A 10893-nucleotide genomic window follows, 5' to 3' on the forward strand; every position below is an offset into this window, starting at 1 on the left:
CAGCACCACAAGCTACTACCCCCTGACACCCCCCTCCCACCCCACCCCTGTTCCTTAGCTGTCCAGCGGGAAGCAGGTGGCCTGGGCAAGGATCAGGCCCATCTTTGTGCTTGACCCTCTGTGGGCACTGTTCGCCCACATCCAGTGGCTGACATCTGAGCGGAGGCGAACATACTAAGGTATGATCCAGCCTTCTGATCCACACTAAGAGAAACCAGGTCAGCGGCGTGCTCAATTGCAACCAGTTGTACGGGTGTCGAGGTGGGAGCAGCCGAGGGAAGTGCTAGCCGTCGTGGTCTCTGTCCCTACGCACCGGTTAGATTTATCTAAACCAGGCATGTCCAAATTGCAGCCAACAAAAGCATCGAACTCAGCACAACACAAAATCTTAAAATGTTTCCCCCTCAGCCCCAACCTCCACTATTTTCTTTTTCAAAACTCGATTGCCGGGCAACTCCCACCAAGAGCACTCAAAAACTAATCCAGGCTGGGCCTGTTGTTTTTCCCTGAACATCTGGGCCTAAACCACTCCCTCTCTAGGACAAGGGCTTGGAACTCACTGGGTGGCAGTAGGGGACTATCTTTCCCTACAAAGATGGGCCCTCCTCCCTCTGAGCTTGTCCCCGGGCCCCACCGTTATGCAAACACTGTCCACACAACCCAGAGGACTTCCAAGACGTCCTCTCCCTCAGCCCCCTCACTTGCGGCTCACCCTCCCAGGACTTCTGGGAAGACAAACCCCATCTCCTCCTCTTCCCTCAGTGCTCTTTTCCCTCTTGGCACCAGGCCAGGTCCAGCTCCCAAGGGGACGCACGCAGCCCTGGTCTGGTTCCCAGTCCCATAGGCACCACTGTGGGAAAACACTAAGTCTCAGCTGGCCCCTCCAGATAGGGGGCACAGACAGGCATTAAAACCATGAAGGGCCCAGCCCAAAGGATGACTCCAGTCAAAGTATCTGTGCACCAGGGCTAAGTTTCATTTTCTCCATTTTATTTGTCAATATAAAAATACTCAAATATTTACAACAAATAAATATGTGGGACACAATAAATTACACTGTTAGCCCTTTTCCTAGGGCTGGGAGAGGATATGCCAGTATCCACAGCATGCCCGCCCTCTCCCTCCCCTCCCCCAACCTTTCCCAGCCCTGTCGGAAGAGCACAAGTACAAAATACCACTGAACCCAGAGGCCAAGCGGGAGGCCCTGCCCACCCTTCCCCCTGAAGCAGGAGGCTCCATCTCCACCCCCAACCCCCGCCCTGAAAACATTCACAGCCCTAGGAGCAGGACCAGGCCCGCCCTGAGTCCTGCACTCCCCCAAAAGGGGTACAACACCCTGTCCATCCCATCCCCGTATGTACACCACTGTTCCAAGCTCGGGACAGCTGGGGGTAGGAGAGGCAAAGTGGTATGACCCCCCTTCCCCTTCATAGCTCCAAAGACTCACCAGGAGAACCCCAGGCCAAGGGAAGACTTGATAGAGACGGGAAGGTTGTGAGACACACACACACACACACACACACACACACACATACATATACACACACACACACACACACACACACACACACACACCACACCACACACGGTGCTTGTAACCCCGTACACACATCAACACATACATACATGCACAAACACACCCACAGTCTTGAAACTTGCTAGGTTTTGGCTGCTGGGGTTCCACGTGTCTGCGATTCCCGGAGGAGGGTGTGCCCACCTCCTGTGAGGCTGATGCCCTGGTGAGCCACACCAAGTGGCAGTGCCGTGCTGAGCAGGTCCTCATGGCTGGGCAAGTGCTGGGCAGCGTCCGTCCCAGGCAGAGCAAGTGCCCCCACCATGTCCCTGAGGTAGCTGGTGCCTGTGCAAATGCGGAAACCCCCCCGCCGCTGAGTGGGGGGGGCTCCCTCATACTGAAGACTCCTCTGGGTTAGAGTCGGGCAGTGGCTGGCGCTGCTGCAGTTTCCGTCTCAGCTCGTCCGCGAGCTCGGGCAGCGCGTGGCCCCCTCCGTCCTCTCCTCCCAACTGTAAGCGCACATAACCGTTGGCATTTGAGTTCCGACCACCCCCTAGGTGGAGCCGAGTGGGAGAAGGCAGAGGCTGGCCAGGTATGCCAGGAGGGGGGGACGGGGGCCCACCCCCGGGCTGGCACCGGGCGTGGCCGGGCACGATCTTCAGAGAGCCGTCTGAATAGTAGTAGCCGACAGGATCCCACAGTTTCTCGTCCGTCTCGGGGCCCGGCCGGAAGGGCGGACTGGTCGGTTCCTTGGGCAGTTCCAGGGGGTACACAAGTGTCCTCTCGGCTGCCTTGGCGCCTTTTTCTAGCTCTTCTCGCAGCCGCCGCCGAAGCGACAAAACCAGCAGCAGCAGCACCAGGCACACAGCCCCCAGGGCCACCACGGCCAGCCATACAAGCCCCAGGTTTTCCAAGGGAGCGCGGGCCTCCAGGGTCACCGACGGGCCGGCCACCACAGTGACAAGGTAACTCTCCGCAGGCAGCCTTGTGCCCTGCTCCTCTGAAGCGCAGTGATAAAGCCCAGTGTTGCGGGGCTGGGCGGCCATCAGCACCAGCGCCTGGAGTCCCGGGTCATAAAGGAAGGAGCTGGGTTGTTTTGTAGGTAGGTCCCCGTCTTTGAAGGTCCAGCGGGCATGGGCCAAATTGGATGAGAGGTGGCAGGGGAGGACCAGGTCCGTGCCTGCTACTACTGTGATGTTCTTGGGAGGCCTCACTAGAGGGCAAGAACGAGAGGGAATGAAGTGTTCGTACAGGAAGCCCAGGCCCCACGGTGGGAGGAGATGCTGTGATCCAGAGGCCCATGCCCAAAACGAGGGGACAAAAAGCAACGCAACTCACCTTTCTTAATGCCATGCTGGTTACACATCTTTGAGGCGTCCAAGTTGGCCACATGTTGGATCAGAAGGGATCTGCTGGGAAGGGAGAACGCATCAGCCATCCGACTCCGACTCTAAGCACTTCTGCCTCCCCGCTGGCCCGGGCGCTCCCAGACTACAGACTCACCCTGAGTGACCGCTGGCGGCGGCCACGCATCTGCTGGTGTTGGCGTTCCAGGCACAGTACGGGTCCCGGGCCAGGACGCAGTCTACACAGAAACGGTACTTTGTGCAGTCCGCCAGGGACAGCTGAAGCAGCTGAGAGCGGGAGCCAGCGAAAAGCACCTTCTGTGGAGACATGAGGCAGAGGGGTGAGCCACGCCACACCTGTTCGCTAGCGGAGACCACGAGCACACTGTGTCCCCAAGGGGGAAGGACGCAGAAGAAAAATCCAGGCCAGGGGGGCAAATTTGATGAGGGCTTACGACAAGCCAGCGCAATCCTAATCACTTTACAGACGTGACCTGATTAGACAGGGACGGCAGGACCAGGAGGCTGACGTGGAGGCACACTGCCCTCACACAGCCCCAGGAGCCAGCACGGAGAGCAGCGCTCAGCTGAGGTGCTTCCCTCTCTCGGAATGCTGACTGCCGATCTGCCTGCTCGGCCCTGGTGCCCTCGCTGCCCTTTCATCATCCAGTCTTCTGGGGAGCGACTTTGCGTTGCAATAGCAGGTAGAAGGTAAGCCAATCAGACTACTCCACAGAGCACCGTGGACATGCCAGTTTTGCAGAAAGGTTAAGAGGTGAACGTTTCAAGAAAATGATCCAGGAGATGGAGGGGGTCTGGCTCAGGGGCCCCCTGCGGGCCCGGGTACCAAAACGCTTTGGGGCCTGGGAGGTGTGACTGAGGAGGTGCAGCAGGCAGAGCCCCAGCCCCACGGGGAAGGGCCTGAGAAAACCCGAGGGGGTTTGCCAAGGCGGGGTTCTGGGAATGGGGGCTCCTGGGAATGGCTCCATATAAGAACCCCTGGAAAGCAGGTTCTGGCCAGTGGGTGAGTTAGTGCTCCTACTTGCTGGAACTCACAAGAGCTAAGGGAGGGATTCTGAGCTGGCCAATCACATGAACCCAGCTACGGCCGAGAGATTGGGTGTGGGAAAGATGGCGCTGCCGGAAGCAGCGAGGGAGGTGTGTGTGGCCCATCTTGATACCTTGCTGGGCGACAGCACCAGGCTTGCCACTGGCTCCTGGTCAAACACCTGCAGCTCCTCAATCATGTGGATCCAGGGCCCGAGGCTCACCGCTTTCAGCAGCCAACCATCTCCTGGAGAGGTGATGAGGAGAACACTGAATGACGAGGCAGCAGGCCTTGGGGCGCCCGCCGGCCCCCAGCCTCGGGCACGCCCCAAGTGCCTACCTGTACCGATGAACAGCACTGTGTAGGTGGTGCCGTCCAGCCCGGTGACCCTGTCAGCCACCACGTGTGTGAAGTTCGTGTTCTTCTTCACGAGCAGGGGCCGGCCCAGCCGCGGCCTCACCTGCTCCTCCATCAGCGGGTGCTTCTTGATGAAGTTGAGCGTGCTGTCGGGCAGCTCCAGGGAGCTGGTGTAGCCGTTGTCGCGGTGCCAGTTGTTGATGCACTGTGTCGGGGAGGGACGTGGGGAGGCGGGCTGTCAGCCGGGTGCCGGGTGCCGGAGCTGAGGTGGGGCGCGCACCCGCAGGCGGAAACTCACCGAGCCGGGCCGAGGCGTGGGGACCTGGTCGGTATAGCGCGCCCACTTCTGGGCCTGCTCGCTGTACTCCTTGTAGGGCCCCTCGAACACGTGCTGGATCTGTTCCAGCTGGTACTCACAGACCGCTGACAGGTCCATGTCACCCCTGTCACAGAAGAGCCTTAAAGTCAGGTCTCACACCTGCCTCCATCCCACCCAGCCCCGGGCTTGGTAGGGCGCGGCGACGACCGGAAATGAGCGGTCTGCTCCCCTCCCCCACAGAGCAGGCGCAGAGTGATCCTGGCTGCCAGGCACTGGCCGCTGGACCTCATCCAGAGGCCTGTGCAGGTCCTCACGCCCACACACCACCCCCGACCTGCCCACCTGCTCCTCCCCTCTCTCCCCCCGGCTACCCCCGAGCCGCTCACCACCGCGCGTGAAAGACCCCGAAGAAAGTGGTGTTGTGCCAGGAGGCTCCGGGCAGGGTGTGCACCGCCCGCAGCTGGTTGAAGTAGACCTTCCAGTCAGGGGCCGAGCACACCAGCCGCGCTTTCAGGAAGGTCGTCCACTTCTTCTGCAGGGTCCGCGCGCCCCCCATGTCGCCCTGGCGGATGGCCGGGAGACGAGGCTGGTCAGCCTGCCGCCTGCCGCCGGGGCCTCCGGGGCTCCCGCCGCCCGCCCACCCCCGCGGACCCCCGCAACTCGGTACCTTGCAGACGCGGGCGACGCGGGCCACCACCTGCTCGGCATAGCAGTCGTACTCCACGGCCCGCTCACTGAAGAAGAAGTAGATCTTGTCGTCATCTCCCGTGAAGCTCCCCACGCTCTCGGGGACATAGGCGGAGCCTACGAAGTGGGGTTCTGGGGCAAAGCAAGGAGGGTCAGTGGCAGGGTGCCGGGGCCCTAGAAGGCCCTCCCGCGCTTGGCTTCCCCAGTCCCACTCCACGACTCACCATTCAGCCAAAAGACCAGGTACTCTGTCTTGATGGAGTGGTGGGGCCCCATGTTCCTCAGGATAACGGGCTCTGTACCCAGGAAGTTGTTGAGCGTGGCTGAGTACAGCTCACCGTCTACGGGAGACAAGGGGGGGGTGTCAAACAAGCCAGAGAGGATGTGCTCTCAAGACAAGTACCAGAGCTCGAATGAGCGGGTCCCAGATGTGCCCCGTCTACACTGCAAGCAGTCACTCACCCACAAGGAGTCCGGTATGGCCCTTCGCCGGGTCATACGGGCATTTACCCTTCCCATCCTCAAATTCTCCCCGGTCCAAGGTGAAAGTGAGCATGTCCTAGGGGCAGGAAGACATCGAAGACAGGAGGCATTAACACGGGGCCCTGCACAGCCTGGAAAGCCGTGGCTGAGTGGCCAAGGAAGGTCACAGAGGCGAGGGCCGGTGGGTAAGGGGCACACCCAAAGAGGGGGTCAGCACTCACGATGTAGGCACACTTGGGCTGGAAGGCATAGGTCCCGCAGACGTACAGGTGGGAGGCGTTGTACGGCTGCAGGAAGCGGATGAAGTTGAAGCATTCCGTCTACAGGGAGAAAGGTGTACAGTCAGTGAGGCTTGAGGGGCAGAGACCACCGGGGGCCGGGGTGGAGAGGGACGCGAGCACGCCACAGGGCCCGGCAGGGGAAGCATGCAGCACCCACCTGATTGCTCTTCCCTTTCTGCGTACACTCGATCTTCTTCTCGGCTGGGGCCTCCCAGGAGATCTGAGGACGGGAAAAGGCACTTCAGCGCTGTCACAGCCATGTGCTAAGTGGGTGCCACCAACACAGCGTGAGCCATGCCATGGGTGACACCCAGCCCCCAAACCATCCCGCCTGGCAGAGACCAGAAGGGAGGAGCAATTGCTAATCCTGACACCGAGAGAGACCTCTGGGCTGAGGGGCGGCCTGCACGGGCCGCACTCTTGAGTCCTCTCCCTGTCCCTCCGGTGTGCCTCCCACACTGTCCCACCTCTCACCACTCCTTGCAGCTCCAGAGCCTCTATGCTGAAGGCGAACAGCGCCTCTCGGGCCCCCACGTACAAAAGCCCAGAGTGCTCTGTCAGGGTCAAGGTCAGGAAGTCCTGGATTCCCGTCTGGGAGAACCGCCTCACTACAGTGGCCAGCTCTGCAGAAACAGAACAGGGACAAGGCGGAGTGAGCAAGGGGATGAGCCATGGCAGCCTCCCTGGGGTTCCAGGGATCCATCAATCTTCCTTCTTCCAAGCATCCCCTGGGTCTCATCATCACAGTTCCTCACGCACCCCACACACATTCAGATGACAGCCAAACCCCAACTGACCATAAAGGACTTTTTTCTCAATAGCCTTTGGCGCAACAGCTCTACCCTGCTTCTCCAGCTTGGGAGGAAGCAATCTGGGCTGGTAAAGCGGAAGGAAGGCTATCTCAGCCAAAGCTTCCGGCCAGAGGAAGCCATCTGACGGATGGCTCTCGCTCGGGGTCAGCGGCACCTCAGGCACGGAGCTGGGCTCTTCCCCCACCTGGCTTCCTCAGCTGCTATTTCTTCCTTTGCTCTCCTACTTGCTGACCCCATTAGGGTCCAGCCCAGACCCTGGTGGCCCATCTAGTGCATCAGGAAGCACAGAACAGTTGCCAGCATCCCTGGCCTAAGAAGCCATTCAGTCCAGCAGGCGCCAATCCAGGCTTCTAGAGACACAAGCACAGATGGGCCCGGGATGGGCAAGGTGGCGTGCGGAGAAGGAGGAAGATGTCAGGGAAGGGAGCTCGGAGACTCGGCAGTCAGAGGGGGTGTTGAAGGCCGGGAAGCTGGGCTACACAGATAGGGCAAGTATCCAGCCGTGTACTCTGTCAGAGGCCCGTCTACCTGCACACCTGTCCACAGGACTCCCACTCAAGCGAGCCTTAGTCTTTGGAGGAAATGACCAGCCAGAGCTGGGTCGGCACGGGAGGGGTGGCGTCAGCAGCTGAGCGCAGCCTGCGGGAGGTGAGCTCATCCGTGTCCCAGGAGCCCATCCATAGATGGTACAAACACCTGACATCACCTCTTCGTACAGGTGTGTGCAAAGGAGCGCTGCCTGGTCTGCTCTGCCCTCCCCAAAGCAGCACGGGCGCGCACAGGCGCCCACCTGGGGCCACCAGAAGGCTCCCTCCCGCGTTAGGGAGGCAGGGGAGGACCGCTGGGGTGAACTAAGGGGCTTCTAGGGACAGGCAGCTACAGAAGACTGGAGATGAGGTTAGGCTTACAGTTGCCCTGGGCTTCAGGTTTCTCTCTCTCTGGGCTTCCCAGCATGAGTGGCACTTCAAGCGTGGACAGGGGGGTGACTCAGAAACTAGCTCCCTTGCACACCAGGACGGCCAAGTCACGGTGAGGGTGGGAGGGTAAGGGATCCCACAAAGTTACCGCAGTTATCAGAAGGGGGCCAATCCCAGGTCCAGACCCGCACTACCAGTTCTGGGTCCCTGGGGCCACTCACATTTCTTAGAAAGCCACAACCACACATATCAGTATAAAGGTGCACGCCCGGGGATATTTCCTCAGCGGCGGCTCCTTCCTTCCAGTCGGCTGGCGTGCCCCTTCCCCAGCAATCCATCCCTGCCTCCCGCTGGCCCCGCCTCGCACGCCTCAGGCACTCACCCCCAGAAGAGACTGTCTTCCGGGGCACAAGGTCCCACCACCTCTCAGCCCCAGTGCCCAGGCCCCACAGCCCTGCTACCAGCAGCCAGACAGCCCAGTGTGGGGCCATGGCGGACACCCAGGGTCTAAACTTCAGTCCAGCAGCCCTGCTGAAGGAAAAGAAACGGGTCAGCATCACAGACCGGAAGGGGGCTCGCACCAAGAGACAGGCAGCACGAGACGCACGCACGCTTGAACGCAACTCCCCCCCGAACGCCTGGAGGTCCCGCTGCTCCCTTTTTCTTTTCTTTTTTTTTGTAACAGACCTAGCTCCTACAACTGACCTCTGCCCCCAGAGGCCCTGGGGGTCTCTCAGAAGAGCAAGGGGAGGAACTGAGTCAGCAAGTTCTAGGCGTGGACAGTCATCAAAAAGCCTTCTGTGGCCTCCAGGCCATCCCTGCTCCCTCTCTTCAACAGGGAGTTGTGTAGAAAAAAATAAGAAAGAGATTTTCCCTTCACCCCTTTCCTCCTTCAGGTCTAAAAGGTTTCAGAGTTTCTTAGGATAATCGTAGGAAACAGGACCTGCTACCGGTAGGACTCCGGCCAGCCCTGAGACCTAATTCGGAAGGTCTACCCCTTGCTCGGCAGAGGCAGGTCGGCGGTTAGGCAAAGACCTCCAGTGGGGGACTTGGTGCAGCAGGCTGCGTGCAGAGTTCCCGGCCTCAGCCCGTCCCCTCCCCCAGCGCAGACAATAGCCGGGCAGAGCCCAAACCCGGTTCCACATCAGCAGTGCCGGAGTAGGAGTGGGGCCGGGAACCAAATGGGCCCAGCTTCCCGAGGCCCCTTTGTTGCCCAAGAGGGAGGCAGGAAGTGGGTGGGATGGGCGTGGAAATGACCAGGGCCAGTCCTGTTGCTCCCTCAGCTTCTCCTGACCCTTCCGCAGGAGCGGCGGCCGGCGGCGAGGAGGCTGCAGGCTTACGGGGATCTCCCCACGGCGGCGGGAAGTGAAAGGGGTTGGGGAAGCCGAAACGGGGTTCTCCCGGACCAGAAGGGATGCCCAAGAATGGCCCTGGAGGGCTACATACGTTCCCCCTTCCCTCCTCCCTCCCCACCCCGGCTCTGATGAACGTTTTAACTCGGGGATTGCACCCTGGGGACCCTGCCCTAGGTACTAGGCCAACGAGGCTGATTTGCACTAATCCAGACGCTCGGGGCCGGGAACAGAGATGCAGAATCTGGGGATTTCACTCCGAAAAACAAAGGTTTCCAGCCAAGACCGGACCGGGTCTCCCTACTGTGGGCTCTCCCCTCCCCCAGCTCCGGGGATTTGAATGCAAACAAAGCGGCAGCTCTAGGAGCGTGGCAAAGGACGCCCCCTGTCGGCCCAAAACCCCAGCGCGGGAAGGCGGGGGGCCGGGGCCGCCTTCCCCCGGGCAGTCCCCCTGACACACCCTCAGCCTCCCCTCCGCCAATTACCCTAGGCTGGGGTCAAAACCCGGTGGCGTGCTCCGAGAACCGGCCCGCGTAGCAGCGACCCAACCCCCAGCTCTCCCCGAGGCCAGGGGCGCGGAGGGGTGCAGGAGCAGGATCGCGCCCCACACTCGCACGCCCGGCCGTGGGTCGCGGCGCTCCCGCGCGGGCCGGGACAGCGGAGCTCGGCGGAGGGGGCCGGTGCTCCGTGGCCGCCCGCCTCCCCGGCAGAGCGCGGGGGCGGGGGACCGCGCTCGGGAAATCCGATCCCACAACATCGGCCACGGTCCAAGCCCGCCCCGAACTTTCCGTCCGGGTGGGGGGAGCCGGAGGAGCTCGCGAGCCTGGCAGAGACTCGGACCGCACGCCGGACAGCCCGAAGCTCCGCCACCGCCCCCAGCTCGGTCCGCACCCTCGGGGTCCCGCCGCCCCGGCCAGGAGAGCCGCAGGCAGCGCTCGCCTCCGTGCCGACCGTCCGCCCGGCAGCCCGCGGCGGGCTCGCGGGGGCCCCGGACCGGACAGCTGTCCGCGCTGCCGCCCCGCCCTGCACCCCCGGACGCTGATCCTCTGGCGCGCGCGCCGGCCCCTGCCCGAGCGAGGGGACAAAGCGGCGGCCCCCGGGGCCCCACCGCTCCGGCCTCACTCGCCTCACTCACCTCTCGTGTGCAGCTCCAATCCCTGGGCGCCGCCCTCGCGTCTGGCTCCGGCCACCGGCCTTCCCCGACTCCCGCGCGCTCCAGCCCGCGCGCGCCCGCCAGCCCGCCTGTGCTGGCCGGCGCCCCCGCCCCGCAGCCCCAGCCCGGCTCTCGGCGCCCCTGCGCTCGGGTCCGGCGCTCCGCCGCGCCGGGCGCCGGTTCTTTCTCCGCTGCAGCCGCCGCTCTCCGCCCCCAACCCCCTGACGTCAGGCGAGGAGGGTGTCGAGTGGTGGCCGGGGGGCGGGACGCGGAGGCCCGCCCCGGAGGGGGCTGAGACCCGCCGCCTGGCTGGCCCCGCGCTGGGGCTCGGGGACCCTGGCGACTGTGGCCGCGCGGGAGTCAAGGTCTACGCCTGGGCGCCGGGAGCGGAGAGGAGGGGCGGGGAGGGACTCCAGGCGTTGCCAGCGGGAAGCGCACTCACCTGGCCTCCCCGAAGCGTGCGCCTTCAAACCCTTCGGCGAGCTGGCCTCAGGGGGGGCTTGGGGGGCTTCCCGGCGCTCCAGTTACAGGAACGAAAGCGGCCGGGCCTTTTGGGGACGCGTGTCCGAAGGGAGGGGAGCAACGGAGGAAACTGAAGAGTTCTCTCAGGGGCTGATCACGGTGG

The 10893-nt window shown here is 62.5% G+C and overlaps 1 protein-coding gene across 6 annotated transcripts; it reads right to left on the bottom strand.

Moving 5' to 3' along the window:
- Window positions 1-954: 954 nt before the first annotated feature.
- Sema4c (semaphorin 4C) lies at window positions 955-10590 on the bottom strand. 6 transcript variants are annotated; one of them, XM_021631579.2, is made up of 15 exons: window positions 10251-10590; window positions 8146-8291; window positions 6509-6657; window positions 6192-6254; window positions 5975-6073; window positions 5733-5829; window positions 5495-5611; window positions 5251-5402; window positions 4970-5145; window positions 4563-4707; window positions 4247-4469; window positions 4041-4153; window positions 3017-3177; window positions 2852-2925; window positions 955-2726 (listed from the first exon to the last, which is right to left on the bottom strand). In XM_021631579.2, the coding sequence occupies exons 2-15, from the start codon at window positions 8252-8254 to the stop codon at window positions 1906-1908; spliced, it is 2499 nt and encodes an 832-aa protein (XP_021487254.1). In that variant the 5' UTR covers window positions 8255-8291; window positions 10251-10590; the 3' UTR covers window positions 955-1905. The 6 variants fall into 6 exon arrangements, with proteins under 6 accessions (XP_021487254.1, XP_021487253.1, XP_060225846.1 ...); XM_021631578.2 differs by having other exon boundaries at window positions 8146-8294; XM_060369863.1 differs by lacking the exon at window positions 10251-10590 and adding an exon at window positions 9601-10036.
- Between the last annotated feature and the right edge of the window lie 303 nt (window positions 10591-10893).

The sequence above is a fragment of the Meriones unguiculatus genome, chromosome 16, assembly GCF_030254825.1.
Source record: "Meriones unguiculatus strain TT.TT164.6M chromosome 16, Bangor_MerUng_6.1, whole genome shotgun sequence".
NCBI classification, from domain to species: Eukaryota; Metazoa; Chordata; class Mammalia; order Rodentia; family Muridae; genus Meriones; species Meriones unguiculatus.